Source organism: Ictalurus punctatus, chromosome 27 (genome assembly GCF_001660625.3).
Source record: "Ictalurus punctatus breed USDA103 chromosome 27, Coco_2.0, whole genome shotgun sequence".
Taxonomy (NCBI): Eukaryota; Metazoa; Chordata; class Actinopteri; order Siluriformes; family Ictaluridae; genus Ictalurus; species Ictalurus punctatus.
The window spans coordinates 15,142,451-15,161,461 of record NC_030442.2 but is presented as its reverse complement, the minus strand read 5'-3'; the positions used below and the strand labels follow the sequence as shown (position 1 = coordinate 15,161,461).

The 19,011-nt window shown below is 39.4% G+C and overlaps 1 protein-coding gene across 2 annotated transcripts in view; it reads left to right on the top strand.

The window, feature by feature from the left end:
- Positions 1-8,514: 8,514 nt before the first annotated feature.
- Positions 8,515-19,011, top strand: part of fto (FTO alpha-ketoglutarate dependent dioxygenase) — a 168,804-nt gene continuing 158,307 nt past the window's right edge. For both annotated transcript variants that reach the window (XM_017458768.3, XM_017458767.3), the window contains exon 1: positions 8,515-8,605. In XM_017458768.3, the coding sequence (XP_017314257.1) occupies positions 8,564-8,605 (42 nt within the window). In that variant the 5' untranslated portion in view covers positions 8,515-8,563. The remainder of the gene's footprint in view (positions 8,606-19,011) is intronic.

Here is a 19,011-nt window from a genome sequence, read left to right as displayed (position 1 = left end):
GTGCAGTATTTAGAATATTCCAACTATTACACTGTACAGTGTTCTAGAATGTTCCAACTATTACATGGTACAGTGTTCTAGAATGTTCCAATTATTACATTGTACAGTGTTCTAGAAACATAAAATTATTACATTGTAGAGTGTTCTAGAAACATACGATTATTACACTGTAGCACAAAGTAGTCAGCTGTTATAGAACCTACCAGTTATTAGTTGCGCAGTATTTAGAATACTCCAATTATTACATTCTACCGTGTTCCAGAATCATACAATTATTTCACTGTTCTAGAATGTTCTAGTTTTTACTCTGTAGCACACAGTGAGTCAGGTGTTCAAAAACCTTCCAATTGTACAGTGTTCCAGAAGCTTAAAAATGATTACACTGTAGCATACAGTATACAGCTGTTCTGGAACATTCCAGTTATTACATTCTGCAGTAGATAGACTGTACCAATTATTGCATTGTACAGTGTTCTAGAGCCTTACAATTGTTACATTGTAGCACACAGTAGTCTGATGTCCTAGAACATTCCAATTATTACATTGTACTCTGTTTTAGAATGTTCCAATTATTAGATTGAACAGTGATCTAAGGTTATTCAATTATTATACTCTAATAATAATACTAGAATGTTCCAATTATGTACACTGTACAATGTTCTATGATGTCCCAATTAGAACACTGTAACACACAGCGAATCAGCTGTTCTAGAACCTTCTGATTAGTACATTACATATTGATCTAGAATCTTGAAAATATGACAGTGAAATGGACAGTGGTCTGGTATTGTAGAATGTTCCAACAATTAGATTGTACAGTGTTCTAGAATGGTCCAGTTATCACACTTTAACGAGCAGTGAGTCAGGTGTTCTAGAAGGTTCTAATTATTAAAGTTTATTGCAGAAAGTCAGGATTAACATTAGTTTCTGAAGAAATTAAGAGATCATGTTTGGGGGGAGAAAAGTATATAATAAATGCCTCAGACATCTTAAGTTGGTTATTAAAAACAGGGCAGAACAACACTCGTATCATAATGTATACATCTACAGTTGCCTTTATGATTAAACAATCATACATCTTGTTCTTTTACCCACAGAGCATCGGATACTCAACATGCTGGGGAACAAAATAGGCCTAATAAAAATGAACACAAAACCTTTGGCTTCAAAGCGTTGCCTTTTAATATTCATTAAAGTCTGAAGGATCGCATTATGGCACTTAAGCGTTGGTGTAGCGTGTGCCTTTGATCTGAGTGGGTTGTGTTTAGTCGGGGTTCGGCTGGATGACAATAAAAATAGTTGGCACTTTGTACAGCCTGCCAAGTCAAAGCACAACGACTGTGTGGTACCGAGATTCTCCAGTGCGTTCAGCTATAGGTTCAGATCTTATGTTTTTGAACGAGTTACGTCTCTGAGCTGCCTCTCGGTGAACACTGGAAGTGTTTCCTGCATATCTGTATACATCACCGTTTTCTTTTCTTTTTTAAATGAACATTAGGTAAATAGATCCTCCATCCTAAAGGTTCATCAGTGTTCTTCACTCAAGACTCCTTTAAGTCTGTTAGAGCAAAAATCACGAAATGCATCGAGCTATTTTAAGCTGTTTGAACATCATAACGATTCATAGCCAGTTTTAGCAGGAATGCAAGTTTGTTTTAGATGTGTGTTTTTACATCTATATAAAATGATTTCGGAGATTGGTAGCGATCCCGTCTCATAGTACTCGGGATACCGTGTGTGCAGAGTTTTCCATGTTCTCCCGTGGGTTTTCCTCTGGGTTCTCTGGTTTCCTCCGAACTCCCAAAAACATGCTGGTAGCCGGTGGATTGTTTACACTAAATCGACCCTATGGGTGTGTGTGTGTGTGTGTGTGTGTGTGTGTATATATGTGTATGGTGCTTTGCGATGCACTGGCGTTCCATCAAGGGTGTATTCAAATGTCACGCCCAGTCTTCCTGGATCCACCGCAACCCTGACCAGGATAAAGCGTTTTATTAAGCACAATGTCATATCAATGTCAAATGACATATAGGCGAAAAATAGCGACGGGTCATTTACGAGTCAAAAAAGTCGACTCTTCTTGGTGAACTGAGCTGATTGCTTTGACTTACCGAGAAGCCGGAACTTTGCGAAAACGTTTTTTTTTTTTCTTTTCTTCAGAAGAGATGGTCAGAGTACAAGAGAAAGTACATGCAAACAAACCAAAAACAGGAAAAGGCGAAAAAGAAAGAAAGAAAAAAAGTAAAGACGTCTGATTATTTGCCACGACTTGTGCTGTGCAGTCATGGAACATGGACAACAAAAGCAGATGACTTAAATCAAGCGCTCCGGTGCTTGTTGTAAAACGTTGCAATTTTAGGAGAGACAATTATGGTCACCTAACCTCCCTTTTTTTTTTTCCCCGCAGCACAAGGGGATGTGTGTTTCTCTATATACAGACTTTTATATAATGTCTTTCAGCCTGCCATTTTTGCATGAGGTTGAAAACAGGGGCCCTTTTGTATGTCAAACCTCACGTTTTAATGGCGTTCCAATAAAACTGCTCCCTGATCACGGTATTGAAATCACAGGGCCGAGGAAATGCTTCCCTCTCATGCCGTCTGGAAGTGATCCTAGCCGAGGAGGTACACCACATCTTACAGCAAGCTGCCTGAGTTTCTGCTGTGGTGGTATGTGTGTTTGTGTGGATGTGTGGATGTGTGAGCACTCATTTATAGGCGCATAATCCACATGTATTAAGTGGTGAATGTATTTTGTGAATCAGTTTTATGGTCTCCGGTCAGCACTTCGTGGCGTCGGCCAAACAGGTCGTGCCAGAGTTTGGAGTTTTGGTGGAACCAAAGGGCCACCGGGAATTTCAAAGGCAGGATCGTTAATCTTGAAGCTTTCAAATTAGAGGCTTGTTTATCAGACGTTATTGTTAGAGGCAGTAAATGATATTTTGACCGGGGAGAAATATATTAAGCAGAACCCATTTGGTTGCAATGTACAATGGCTTAGGGTTTGTTTAAAATGAATAATATTCATTAAAAAAAAAAAAAAAAAAATTCTAATAAATGAACATTAATTAAAAAATATTTGCTGCTATATTACACTAAGAATGTGTCAAACTCAACATATACAATAATATAAGAATAGATATATACCCATTATATCATTATAACCAAATTAAACAAGCAATATATATATATATATATATATATATATATATATATATATATATATATATATATATATATATATATATTGAACAAATATAACATACAAGTATATATCTTAGAAATAATAGTTGCTTTGAATAATACATGGTTCTAGCTTTCCTAAAAAGGTTCTACTTGGAATACTTTCTGAAAGGGAAACTCTCTGTTACAGGATCCATTACATAACTGTTATGAGCAGCCCTTTAAGCTACTACATATTTCTTTAGTTCATCTTTTTGTGGAAACCCTTTAAGTTTCTATGCACGACCGTACAACGGAGTATTTTTCTTTTAGAAAACATTCTAACAAGAACCCTTTAAGAAACCCGTTCTGAGTTGTTAAGAAATTGCTAGGACTAAAAGAACATTCTGTAGAGATAGAGATGAATGAAGAAGAAGCCTTTATTTTATCACATATATACATTATAGCACAGTGAAATTCTTGTTGAACCCCTGCATCATGAAGATATGCACCTTGGTAAGAATAACGTAATACCAACTATGTGAAATTGCTCAAACGTGCCCGAATAATAATTAAGTATATAGTAAATATATACGCTGTATATGCTATAGAGAGGCATTTTTATATTTTTCAGACACACTGGGCTTTTTTAGAAAAAAAAAACATCACTGCAAATTAATACCGGGTTCTTCTGACTGATCATGTTTATTCTCTGGTGAAACATTTCTATCCCGATGGCCGCGGTCTCTTCCAGGATGACTCCGCCCACATCCGAGACGACACGAGGACACGGTAAATGGTAAGATGAGGATGCAAATCATGTATGCTACTGTACGAACTTCACGCTCGCCAGATCTCAAAACACAAAAGCTATGGCAGACTTTGAGAGATGTTTTAGACAGCACTCAACAGCACCATCTTCACAACCCTGACTGAGGGAATATATTTTTTCACGTGAGTCCGGTACAGTTTCAGAGACGTGTAGAATCTGTCCCAAGGAGCACTGAAGCTGTTCTGGCAGCTCATGGTGGCCTAACACCAAATGCGTACAAAGAACAGAACTGGCTTAAAGAACAGACGTTCACACACACATGAACCCGAACACAAACACATTTCCTGTCTTCTGTGCCTTGACTTCCTGGGAGCAAAAAGTCACGCATTGTCATCTGTCAATTCACATCATGTATGAGGAATATGGAGCTCACACAAAACCGGCATCAAGCACAAAAGAGGATTTTTTCGAAAATCAGCCACGGACCAAAAATAGAACATCAGCAAGAAAAGAAGCCTGTGACTGTAATCAATCCGAGGACTCCAGCGTGGAAGAGCTAAATAATGGAGTTCAGGTTTTGATATAAGTATTACTGCCAGCGAAGAAAGCTTTGATGTTAATGGAAACCACTGGGCAGCAATCTGCTTTACAGCACTGACAAATAACAGCTTCCTATGGCGCAGCATTGAAAAGTTAGGGCACAGCCGAGACACATTCACTCCACATGCTCATTAATACAAATAAAAAATCGCTCTCATTGTCTCCAAGTGCATTGTGGGTAGAATGCGGCGTAAGCGTTGGCTTTTCAAGGCAATGCCCTGAGTTTCACTAAAGCTACTGGACAATGTTGGCTTGTTTTTCTGGAATTTCCAACTTCTTTTGAAGAAACCACATCACAATTCGGCGATATATTAATAAAGCATAGGTGGCCCTATTTAAAAATATATATATAATAATAAATAATAAAATTAAAGAAAAACCCCACAAGGGAAGTCTATCATTATAATAGGCGATTTTATTCAAGTCTGTTTCTAATATGGATCTCTACAATGGCCTGCTTTTCACTCTGTTTCCTGCTACAAGCATGTTTCACCTTTGATTTTGGCCATTTGCTTTCATTCTTCGCTTTGTTCTTCCTCTAAATTTTTATACGCTCATTATATCATCAATGGCTAGAAGACAACCTCGTGAGAGGGTCATCCTGCGGTGACGCAATGCGCAATAACACAAAACATCTCCTGCGGTGCAAAGTGGGAACAGAAAATTGGCCAGACAAAAGACGTTGGAGGATTTGATGGGCTACAGAAGGTCGCCCCCCCCCCTCTTAGCTTTTTTTTTTTTTTTTGGTCATGCTAGTGCCATATCTGAGCAAAACCGAGGTTAGTGAACATAAAGCATGGTAAAGATCGGACTCAGAACGATGGGGCCGACCCACGGCTCACGAAGTCCAGGACACTCTACGAGACATGCAGACTCCACATGATTGACAATCGTAATATTTCGAGCATAAACCGTACAAGATCGAGATGAGACGGGAAGAATTAACGTGAACGTGAACTTTACTATGTTCAAAAAAATGTGCAACAGAACAACAACTTCCTTCCAGCTGTAAAAAATGAAAAGTGCTATGCCTATTACTCCTGAACACACACACACACACACACACACACACACACACTGTACATGTTCTTTTATACATATGGATTCACTTTGGACAAGGTATATCTCAAACAGATCCTTTCTTCTAAAGCTGAAACGGAGAAAGGAGGAAATGTAGGTTATAAATAGGAATCAAAAGAGCCCTCCCGTTTATTGCAATAGGATGCCAGAGACACCAAGATCTTTGAACGTACGAGATCTTTGAGCTTTTTACAAGACAGGTGAAGGGAACACATGTGTTAAATCACCGTACCCGCCTGGCCTTGGTCAACCGTGCCATAAAAGAAAAGAGATTACAAAGAGGTCTAATGAAGACACTGATCAAAGCCTGTAATGGTAATATGTAACAGGTGTTTTCAAACCTTCAGCGCAGAAGGGGGCCACGGCTTATGCCTTTCGCAGACGTGCTCTTTTGTCTTCAGCTGAAACGAATAACTGCCTGAGCACTTTTCAACACTCTCTCCGAAAAAAAAAAAAAAAAAAAAAAAAAAGATTGTGAGGTATCTGCTGTCCTCCAACCCCCCCCCCACCCCCCCCCCCCCACCCCGGGTGCTCATGTGATACAGAAATGTTCCTACATATTCTTTCACAGTTTGAAGTGTTGTGTGTGGGAAAAATGAACACAGCACTTGTTCGGGGAGGTTTTTGGCTGTGAAGCACCTGGCTGCGATCCGCGGAGAGTTGAAAGAGACTTGGCAACGTTCAGTGCTGGAGTATGTTCAAAGAATGATTGTATTTTATATGAGCTGTAAAGTCCTGCTTCTGATTTGAAGACTACTGAAGCTAAAGTAAAATGACGTGTGCACATATTTTAGCATTTTTAATAATCGTGTAACTTATCATTTTAAGTATTTGATTAATATGACTTTGTTTGTCGCAGGGTGGCATGATGGAGCAGCGTGCAGTGGGCATGCGTTGAAAGGTCACAGCTCTAGGGTCCTGGGGTTGATCCTGAGCTCAGGTTACTGCTCTGGTTTGCTGTTTCTGTGCATTTTCGTCTGACCTTCTAAAAAACATGCTGGCAGGAGGACCTGCTATGCTAAATTGCCCCAGGTGTGAATGAGTGTGTGAATGTGTGTGATGTCCTGCAATAGAAGGGCGTTCCATCCTGGCTGTAATCCCAGACAGGCTCCAGATCCACCACCACCCTGCTGAAAAATAAACAAACAACAGAAACCCTCATAGAATTTGTAATGGATTTAATGGTTAAAATGGGAATTGTATTGGTTTGAATGGAAACTGTAAATGTCCCTGTGGATCTCTACTGTTAATTTGTTGCCTTCTATTGGTGGTAGGTTATATCTAGTGGATACCATTAAGGACCTCCCTCCTTAATATGTGCCACTGCGTAATGGAAACCATTTGGTAATGATGGTTTGTAATGATGCTTGTAATGGATGGAAACCATTCGAATTTCTGTGATGGTTTTTATTGTTTGTTTTTTTTCAGCAGGGCAGGATAAAGCACTTAGTGAAGATAAATGAATGTTTATTGCAGGACACACACACACACACACACACACACACACACACACACACACACATACATAAATCAAAAATCCAGTATCTCAAAATATTACAATAAAGAATTTATAATACAGAAATGTCGACCTTGTGAAAAAGTATGTTCATTTTTGACGCTCGATACTCGGTCTGGACTTTAATCCTTTTGCAGGAATTACTGCATCAGTGCGGCGTGACATGGAGGCGATCAGCCTGTGGCACTGCTGAGGTGTTCTGGAAGCCCAGGATGCTTTGATGCGGCCTTCAGCTCGTCTGTTTTGTTGGGTCTGGTGTCTCTCATAGATTCTCTATGGGGTTCGGGTCAGGCGAGCTGGCTGGCCAATCGAGCACAGTAACACCACAGTCAGCAAACCAGATACTTGGCAGGTGCCGGGTCCTGCTGGAAAATGAAATCAGCATCTCCATAAAACTCGTCAGCAGATGGAAGCATGACGTGCTCTAAAATCTCCTGGTAGACGCTGCATCGACTCTCGACTTGAGAAAACACAGTGGACCAACACCAGCAGATGACATGGCACCTCAAATCATCACTGACTGTGGAAACTTCACACTGGACTTCAAGCAGCTTGGATTCTGTTCCTCTCCACTCATCCTCCAGACTCTGGGACCTTGATTTCCAAACGAAATGCAACATTTCCTTTCATTTTCCCCGTGATTGTGGTTGTGTACTGAACCAGACTGAGAGATTAAAGCCTCAAGAACACTTTGCAGGTGTTTTGAGTTAATTAGCTGATTAGAGTTCTTCTCAGGTCGACATTTCTGTATTATAAATTCTTTATTCTAATATTCCGAGATACTGGATTTTTTGATTTCCATGAGCTGTAAGCCGTAATCATCGAGATAAAAAAGGCTTGAAATATTTCACTTAAGTATAATGAATCTAGAATATATGACTAGGAATGCATAAAGTTTCACGTTATGAATGAAATTACAGGATAAAATGAACTTTTCTACCATATTTTTTTTTTTAGATGCACCTATGTGTGTGTGTGTGTGTGTATGTATATATATATATATATATATATATATATATATATATATATATATATATATATATATATTTATTATTATTATTATTATTATTATTATTATTATTATTATCAAAACACGTTTTCCCTCACGTCTACACTTTGCAATCGCGAGAACGCTGTATACTTCCGGCTTCCGGTTAAAAATCCGACCGTGACGTATTCCTGCCGCAAGAAATCTGGGAAATGTAGTACATCCTCGTAGGATGTGTGAATTTCTTCGACGTACACACCAAACAAATCATAAAACAACACCAAACATCCTACTTTTCACGTTCCAACGAAGAACTCTTCGCCAAAAAGATGTTTCATAATCATTCCAAAAACAGCGTTTAACACGTATGCGGAAGTGAATGCGAACTACATGTCCCGCGCCGACGCGTCGTGAACTCCAGGCAGTGTAAACAGTACTCCAGGAACATGAAGAGATCCGATGACAGTGAGAGGGAAAAAAGGAGAAAGGTATCGCTTGTACTTTTCTCTCAGTTAGTCAGACAGCACACACACACTTGCAGATTTGTCAGGAGTGTTTGTGTGTGTGTCCAGGCTGCAGTTGCATGCTCTCTTTCTCTGTATCAGGAGCTTTTCCAAGCCTGCGCGTCTCCCATTGCTGGCGTTTTCCATGTTTTTCCCCCCTTTATTTCTTTTCTTTCTTCTTTTTTATTTTATTTTATATAGGTGTGAGATATTCCTGCGTTATTGCACGCTGACAGCAGGAAAATATTAACCTGAAAAATGTCACTGCTCTCTGGCGACTGTCCCCGTGTTGCTCTGTTGATAAATATAGTTTTGGCAAACATCTGCAAACATCTGTGTTGGAGAATGTTGATCGAGGAGAAATAATCGTGACAATGAATGAAATTGGAGAGAAAAATTGTAATCCCACTCATCACTTACAGTCATCAAAAAAAAAAAAAAAATCTTTCCAAGCTCAATTTTATGTTCGAATGATATTCACTATATAATCTACATCATATGCAGTAATCGAGTATTATTGTTTTTTTTTTGTTTTGTCTTTTTTAAATGTTGAATGCTTCACTTGCAACTCAAATATTGTGTTCACTTTTCTGTAGAGTTCAATTCTTTCATGCAATTTTCATCATTTATCAAATTATTCCTTTATATAATAAGCAAGCAGGTTTTTGTCAGAAATCCCAGCGGTACTGAATTATTTATCCTCTCTGTGTGCGCTCTCCAGAAATAAAGGGTACTAAAGTGTGCCTCTCCTTGTCACTGCATCTTTTACATGGTGTGTATAATTGACGATAGTATCGCAGATCGCCGATAGATTCTAGCCTGCCATCGCGATGTCTGTGAAGTAGGACGATTTAGCCTCGATGTTTGTCGGAAAGCGTCCTGCCTGCAGATTTAAGACGGACGAAGGTTTCATAGTACGTGTTTGCCGTTCGCCTGTTTTGTCGTCCTGTACGAACTTTAATAACCCGCGAACTTTAATAACGAGCGACGACACACAGTTTTCCTTTGTCGGTGCTGTTAAAGAGATCAAGACGTGAAGGTCTTCGCTGTCAAAATTTGAACGGATTTGCAACCCCGATTCTGAAAAACCTTGGGACGGTATGGAAAATGTGAATAAAAACGAAGAGGAGTGGTTTGGAAATGGACTTTGATTTGTATTTAAACAAATATGTATTTTTTTTTTATCAACTGCATAGTTTTTTTTTTTTTTTGAAGATAATTGTTTATTTTGAAATTGATGCACGCAATACGTTCCAAAAAAAGGTGGGACAAGGCAAATTCAGGACTAATAGCGATGTGAGAAGTTGGAATAAGAAGGTGGCGGGAAACTGGTGAGGCTATCGTCTAATCATAGTATATAAGGAACCTTCAAAAAAGGCCTAGTCCTCCAAGAGCGAGGATGGGTCGAGGATCACAAATCTTCCAACAGATGCGAAGAGAATAATCCAGCACTTTGAGAACAACAGACTTCGAAGACAAATCGGTAGGATTTTGGGCGTTTCACCTTCTATAGTGCAGAATATAATTAAAAGATTCAAGGAATCCGGTCAAATCTCGGTGCATAAAGGGCGAGGCTGAAAACCACTTCTGAATGCGTGTGATCTCCGATCCCTCAGACGTCACGGTCTTAAAAACCGTCATGAGTCTGTACCGGAGATCCTGACATGGGCTCGGGAATACTTTGTTAAACCTTTCTCGGTCGACACCATTCGCCGCTGCATCCACAGATGCACATGCAAGTTAAGGCTTTACTATGCAAAGCAGAAGCCGTACATCAACACTGTCCAGAAGCACCGCTGACTTCTCTGGGCTCGATCTCATCTGAGATGGACAGTAGCACAGTGGAATCGCGATTTGGGGTCCGACGAGTCGACGTTTCAAATAGTTTTAGGTCAAAACAGCCAAAAACCAGCGTCTGTCATGATATCGGGTGTGTCAGTGCCTATGGCGGGTAACTTGCACATCTGTGAGGGCAGCATTAATGCAGAAAGATACGTACACATTTTGGAGCAACATATTCTGCCATCCAGAGCAGGACAACGCCAAACCACATTCTGCCCGGATTACAAGCGCATGGTTGCGTAAGCAGAGCGTGCGTGTGCTAGCACGGCCTGCCTGCAGTCCTGACCTGTCTCTGATTGAGAGTGTAAGGTGCATTATGAAGCGCACAGTAAGGTAACAAAGGTCCTGTACAGTTGCGCAGCTGAAGAAATGTACAATGGATGAATGGGGGAAAATTCCACTTGCTAAACTTAACCAACCGGTGTCTTCACTCAGCGTCCAAACGCTTAATAAGTGTTATTAAAAGAAAAAGTGATGTTACACAGCGGTAAACAGTCGACCGTCCCAACTTTTTTGGAGCGCGTTGCAGTAATCAGATTTGAAATGAGTGTGTATTTTCAAAAATAAATCAAATTCACAAAGTAAAACATCAAATAATGTTTTGTTAAGGTGTTTCCAATATAGTGCAGGGTGAATTGAAATTTCAAATGCCTCTTTTTGTTTGTTGTTGCATTTTTCCATTCTGTCCCCACCTTTTTTTTTCGGAATTGGGGTTGTAAATTAATAAGCTGAAACAGCAGGTTGTTTATCAGAGTGACTTCACTGTGGAATAATTCAACAAGTATCTCCGCTGCTGTTCAACACAGAGCACATGCACAAATAGTTTATATCGTTTTATTGAAATTTTACACTCCTCCTCTGAAAGTATTGGAACAACAAGACCGGTTCCTGTGTTTGTGTTTGCGCTGTACACCAAAGACATTTGGGTTTGAGATGAAAGTTTAGGATTTCAGCTTTTATTTCTTGGTATTTACATCAAGACGTGTTAACATAAAACGCAGAACCTTTTGTATCCAGACCACCACATTTTTAGGTGAGCAAAAGTATAGGAACAGATAAGCCTTGAAGTAAATGACAGTTCGTTTACGTTTCGGAGATACTGCTCAGTCGGGTTAAAGTCTGGTGATTGACTTGGCCAGTCTAAAACCTTACACTTTTCCTCCCTGGTAAAGTCCTTGTTGAGTTGGTGGTGTGTTTTGGATCATTGCCTTGCTGCATGATGAAGTTCCTCCTGATTAATTTGGGTGTATTTCTCTGTAAATTGGCAGACAAAATGTTCCTGTAAACCGAACGTAAAAGGCATTCTGCTGCTACCATCATGAGTTCCATCAACAATAAAGATTAGCGAGAACGTTCCAGAAGCAGCCATGCAAGCCCAAGCCATGACACTACCTCCACCATGTTTCACAGATGAGCTCGTATGTTTTGGGTCATGAGCGGATTCTTTCTTTCCCCACACTTTGGCCTTTCCATCACTCTGGTAGAAGTTAATCTTAGTTCCAGAACTTTTGAGGCTCAGCTCTGTATTTCATTGCGAATTCCATTCTGGCTTTCTGAATCTTAGTGCTAATGAGTGGCTTGTATCTTGTGGTATGGCCTCTGTATTTCTGCTCTCAAAGCCTCCTTCAAATGGAGGATTGTGATACCTTCACCTTGCCCTCTGGAGGTTGTTGGTGACGTCACAGACTGCTGTTTTAGGGTTTTTCTTCACAGCTCTCACAATGTTTCTGTCATCAACTGTTGTTATTTTCCTTGGCTGACCCATTCAGTGTCCGTTGCTCAGTACACCAGTGGTTTCTTTCTTTTTCAGTACATTCCAAATTGTTGTATTGGCTACGCCCAATGTTTGTGCAATGCCTCTGATTAATTTTCCCTCTTTTCTCAGCTTCAAAATGGCTTGCTTTTCTCCCATAGACAGCTCTCTGATCTTCACGATGGCTTATCCTTTTTAACAACAAATGCCATCTTCACAGGTGAAACTGAAGACTAAAACCAGGACTAGATGTTCAGAGCTATTTATTGTTTAAACAATCATTTTAACAGGACACACCTGGGTAACAAGAAACACCCGTCAGTTACGTGTTCTAATATTTTTGCTTGCCTACAAGCAAAAAATACTTCGTCTGATACAAAATGTGCTACGTTCTATGCCGTTTAACACCTCTCTCTCTCTCTCTCTCTCTCTCTCTCTCTCTCTCTATATATATATATATATATATATATATATATATATATATATATATATATATATATATATATATATAGAGAGAGAGAGAGAGAGAGAGAGAGATGAACATGAAGAGAGTGAAAAGATGAACAGGAGAAGAGAGTTCAGAATTTCAGCTGGTATTTATGTATATATATATATATATATATATATATATATATATATATATATATATATATATATATATATATATACGTAAATACCAGCTGAAATTCTGAACTCTCTTCTCCTGTTCATCTTTTGATCTCAAACCCAAATGTCTTGAGTCTGCAGCAAAAACAAATGTCTTGGCCTTGCCGTTCCAGTAGTTCGTTTATCCTTTTTAGTCATCGATTGTATAACAGCATTAAATTAGGATCATCTGCTTTTAAATGTCATTTGTAAAATTGCCAAAAAGCTTATAAAATGTTGCATTTCTGCAGTCTGTTTTTCTGCTTAATGAGGCAATTCCATCACGCTTAGCTAATTTGCAGTCTGTCAGAAAGCCTCACTGACAGCATGGACAAAAATGTCGAATATTTGTTTGTTGATGCCGCGGTCACACCAGGCCTCTCGTCGCGCTCCACCCCCCTGTAGCGATACCACGGTCTTAATGCTTTGTTTATCACCACGATCACCGGAAGGGGTGTGAAGTTGTCACAGTCACGGAGTATTATTTCTCTGTTGCTTAGGAATCTTATGGCATTTCAGTAGTGTTCATTAGGCTTACGGACGTGCAAGTTTCATTCACGATGATGTAAATTTGTATTAAGTAAATGTAAATTATGCCCATTTTCTGTTGTGTTGATCGTGTTGATGCATGTTTTTTTTTTTTTTTTATGACATTATTATTAGAAATTGCTAAAGTTTGAAGTTTTTGAACATAACCAACCTGATTATTTATGTAATTAGAGGGTATTTCAAAAGTAAAAAGCTGGAATGAATACAAAGGGGCGAGTTTTCTTTGTATTTCGTGGTGTTTAGCATGTTCTAAAGTGTCCTGTGTGGGTTTCCCATGGGTTCTCTGGTTCCCTTAGAAACTACCGAGAACATGGCGGTGTTGTAGGTGGATTGGTGGACTCTAAATTGTGCCTAGGTGTGAAAGAATGTGTGTGGTGTGATGGTCTAGCATCATATAAAGTTCATATATTCTTGGGGCAGTGGTGGCTTAGCGGTTAAGGCTCTGGGTTACTGATCGGAAGGTCGGGGGTTCAAGACGCAGCACTGCCAAGCTGCCCCGGTTGGGATAGGGTCCGGTTCCAGTGGGAAAAAAAAAATATTATTGTTATTATTAGACATAAACTAAAATTTAACCATGTATGGTCATGTATGTAAAATTTCGACACATTTAATTCTGCGAAAGTGAGTATCACTTAGAAGAAGAAAAAAAAACAACAATAACTGATAAGAAAGATGAATTCAAACAGCTTTTCTCGTACGTGTCTTCGGGTGCTCTACGATGTATAATTGTACGATTTTAAGTCAAGGTGTCAAATCTTCACGTTCTGATCCACACTTGATCACTCTGTGTTTGTATGTGGGATAAAATCAATACTGACAGAGATTAATTAACACACACACACCCCCCCCATCTCTCTTGCTTTCTTCGTTTACTATGTGAAGCTACAGAATGTAGAAAAAGAAAACGTGGATCAGACGATCAGATCAGCCACTATCAGACATGTGATTATTGATGATCAGATCCAGTGCTGATTATTGGGGCGATATTGGCATGGAAAACAAACCAAACCATCTAAAAGCGTAATCCCAGTTCTTTTCTCTCCCTCTCTCTCTCTCTCTCTCTCTCTCTCTCTCTCTCTCTCTCTCCTTCCTTTTCTTTCTCCTGAAGAACAAAAGACGTAGGGAAGGAAAAACTTCATGTGTCCGTGTCTAAATGGCTGAAAAACCGCAGAATAGTCGTATCAGAAGGCTGGATCTTATGCCTGCGGCTTGTTACAGTGAAAAACTGCCTCTACTCTATCATAATACATGAATAAGTGTGGACACGGGCTACAGTCTTAAACGAAGACATGTTTGCTGCTCTTTCTCAGTCACTTGGACGTAACCCGACGTGTCCTTTCGCATGTCTCGGAAGAGACTGCGAGCGATTTGTCTTTTAAAGCCCCCCCCGAAAAAAAAAAAAAAAACAACCCTTGTCCTCGGTTCAGCTTTGCCAGGGGTTTCCTACCCATATGTGGCGCACATGCATGATGAAAAGCCTGTTCTAATTATCATCCTGTACCATAAAAACGGCATGTTGTTGGCTAATAGACTATTAAAGGATGACTTCATCGCTTAAGAAGTGCCCTTACACGGCCCTTTACCCATAGAAATACATTATTATTTGATCTAAAAAGCGCCTGCTTTCGACTTAAACAAACCCGGCTGTCTGTAGAGGCACAATTAAAAAAGATTACTATAAATACTGCATATTGGACATGCAGTTACATGTACAGACAGGGTTGTAGAGTGGTTTTTTTTTGTGTGTTAAAACGGTGACAAAGCCTGGTTTAGTTTCTTCGCCATGTGGGAAACACGCGCCGTATCTTAGCACATGTAACCGGTGAAGGATCCACTACTCGATTTGACACTTTGTTGACAGGATAACCTTGTCCTGTGATGAAATGTGCTTTTGACACACTAAAAAAAAGTACATAAATCATAATGATAAAAAAAAAAAAAAAAAAATGGGCGAGGAAAGAAAGATAAAGTAGTTTTTCACCTGACTGGACTTTAAGTAATGACAGCAGAGGGTTGCCAGATGTTCCAAAGCTTTTTTTTTTTCTTCTTCTTCTTCTATTTTTTTTTTGGTAATTTTTTTCATCACCCTCTTCGCCTATCAGTCGAAGTGGCTTTGGCTCATTGGTTTTCAGGGCTCGTGTGTTTGCCGGAGCAAGCTGTTTAGGCTATTTAATTCCTAAACACTCATTAAAATGGTTTGTGTTCCCCTTGGCAATTCTGTTAAATTAACAACTAGCTCCGGCTACAGGCTGATTATGTGACCACACAGCCCGTCTCGGTTAATCGATTCCCCTCCCTGCTAAAATGGCTCCCTGTAAATTAGTGTAAAGCTAACGATTTACGGGCCCTCACGTCCAGGCGCTGTCGTGTCGGAGCCGATGTTTTAGCGCCGGGCGGTGTCACTTTCGGCCTAATCAGCAGCTTTCTCCGCCGTTCCCTCTGTCCATTACCCGACACGTGGCCAGCCTCTATTAATGACTCCATAATGGAGAAATAGTGCATGCTGTTGGCGTAAAGCACACTCAGGAATACATAAAAACCAGCTACGTGCGAGCCTCGCCTCGCCGCGCCACGCTTCGACATTGGAAAATGAGGGAATGACAAAAAGGAGAGAGGAAGAAGGATCAAGGGAGGTAATGCTCCGTAAACCTCCAGATTTCATCAGGCGCCTGTCCATAATGGGTGAGAAAGGAGAGAGGAAACAAGGTGGTGGAGTGGGGTTAGAAAAATACTGCCCTGGCTGATAATGATACCATTACACTAATGGAGGTAGCAAATGAAGTAGCAGCTCGACACTCCTGCTTTATTACCGCAGGGCGGAGGGGGGACTTCCTGCTGCATTCCTAATGGCCGCAGCAGCGAGTATTGATCAGGCCATCATACCGCTAATCCGCACACACATTACCTGCTGCCACAATGACATGTCAATCCTGTCACCGTTGCCGATAGCTACAGCTCACCGTGGCCTTTAGCCACACGGGGCCTCCGTCTGTTCCCTCTCCTGCTAACTCATTCCCTCATGCACCCTGATTTAGGGCTGGACTGGGAACGTCGGGATGGCTTTATTTTGAAAGAGAGGGGAAAAAAAGAAGAAAATGGGAGGCAGGGAAGTGTAATAGTGCCTGGGGAGTAAGTAAGTAAAAGCAGGGCATGGATGAGATGATGTTATTTATTTATTTATTTTTTTTATTTAATTAAAAAAAAAAATAAAAGGAATGGAAGGCAGCAGGCTTGTATTACATGCCACTTTGGATAAATAAACGAAGGTAAGAGAAAATAAATAATAGGAAATGATTAAGGAGGAAGTAAAAGCAGTAAGGTATGTTTAGGATGGTTTTTATTTTGAGAATCGAGAGAAAGTAATTGGGAACTGTGATCAAAGTCCACTCAGCTTTGACTTTTATTCTGAAAGAGCTGCAAGTCTCAGAAGGGTAACAGTACACAGTGATTAAGTAAAAGCAGTAGGGTTTGTTTAATTACGGACCAAGGCATTATCTGGTCTCCTGCCTCTTTATGGCTGGTCGGTGTTTGAGTTAAAGTAATGAGGGAGCTGCCGTCTTCACTAATGACCTTGTGCTGTAAATAAGGACAGGCTCAGCTGACTGCTTACAAGGTCTTAGTTTAGCTTCTCAGACATGTGCAATTAAGCCATGCTGTTTCCTAATAGGAGCGTAATCACTAAACGTAGCAATGTTTAGCATAGCACCATTAGGGATGCTTTTTGATGCGCTTAAGATGTGTCCGCTGCATGTTACATAACCGTTGTTATACTATTTTCATGACTGTATAGCATTATTTTGAGTGGTTCATGTTGGAAAGAAAAAAAAAACAAAACACCATCCTGTAGCCCTTTTAAAGCTAGTCACACTGTCTTTGGGTAGGGAATTCACAAAACCCGTCGCTGTAACGACACCGAGTCTTAGGCACCATCACAAACAGCTTTAAAAAAAAAAAATAATAAAAAATCAAATGTATAAAATGTTTCCATTTTCCACAAATGTAGTTTGTTTTCCGAGGTTTTTGGAGGTACACCGGAACAAGGAGTGGAAGCGTGTGTAGCTACCTTTCCATCAATACTTTCGCAAATCTTCATAAAGTTACTTGAATCAACATCTGTAAGCTATAGAATATAATTTTTTTTACATAAAGTGTTTAAAAACTGAGCAAAATGTACAGATTTTAAGTCGAACTATACGATACGTTCTAGCCTGTAAATGGAGGACAAAATGAACACTTTTTAAGTTGATTAGAACTTAAAAGCTGGAGTAAAAGCTAGAAAAATCGCAAATTTATAGCTAGATAAATAGTATCCGGACACATTCGAGTTCAGCATAGTCCTGTATTATCATCTGCAGAGTGCTAGCTAGTGAAATGATCCACATTTTCAAATGTATGTTCAATGTTGGCCTAATAACATAATTTTACTTTATTTATTTATTTATTTTTAACCAAATTAACATTTTTTTTTTTTTTTACTAATTTACTAGCTAGACATTATGCACATGATAATATAGTCTTACTTTGAAATTAAATACTGTTATGAGACTTATATTACGTTCAGTGAAGTTAGTTAGTTTTTTTGAACAGTTTCAGAGATTGAGTATGAAATTTTAACATCAAATTAGCTCAAATTAGCCGCTTTCGATGATGAAAAGATAATAAAATATATAAAAAAAGTGTTATAAAAAGATATCACGATACCGGCGACATTTCAGAAAAGGGTATTTGCGACAATTTCTCACAATAATCAAGGCTACTTTGCAATATTTGCCAGCTGTGAAGTGTATTTTTTATTGCTTTATTTATTGTTGCAAAGCTAAAATTGTAACATAGTTGCAACTGTAAAATAGCTTGCCTCGTCCTAGCATATTATAATTATGCATAATGTCTGGCTAGTAGAACGGTAAAAAAAAATTTCAACGTTTAAAGTAAAACTAAAAGTTTTAGTTCCAACTTAAATCGGTGAATGTCTAGCTAGCATTATCCAGGTGACAGTATTTGGAACTTTTTGAAATCTCTGATCATTCAGGACATTATGAAGATGATAATGTTCAACGTCAAGGCTGTAATATAATAAAATGTATAAATTTAGGTTTAATGTGGAACTATATTATCTGTCTGAGTTCTAGCAGTAAAATTGAAAAGAAAACAGACAGTAGAAGTATAAAATTAAGACTTCTAGCTTCATGCTACAATCCAAGCTTCCAGCGTTGGGAAGTCAGCCCATACACTCCCATCTAATATAACAGGGATAATCTATACTGTATTCACTGAATGCTCGCAAGAATGATAGTAAAGTTAGTGAAAAGTCGCAATGCCTCAGAACATATGAGTGTTAAGATGTCTGTTTGCAGTGACTTAGTATATTTTTTAGCGTGCTACCGTACTAGCTCCTGTACCATGTTTAGCATTTGGCTTGTAATGGAAACCAGTTCAGAGTGCCATCAGTAACAGATTGAAGCTCAATTAACGCAGCTTACTTCGGTACAGCAATGCTCCACGCCGTCACACGGTTGGCCTCTGATTGCTCTGTGCAGAAGTTTAGCATTAGTGTTAGCCTTTTTTTTCCTCTGTATCAGCACATCTAGCGCTAACCTCTGCT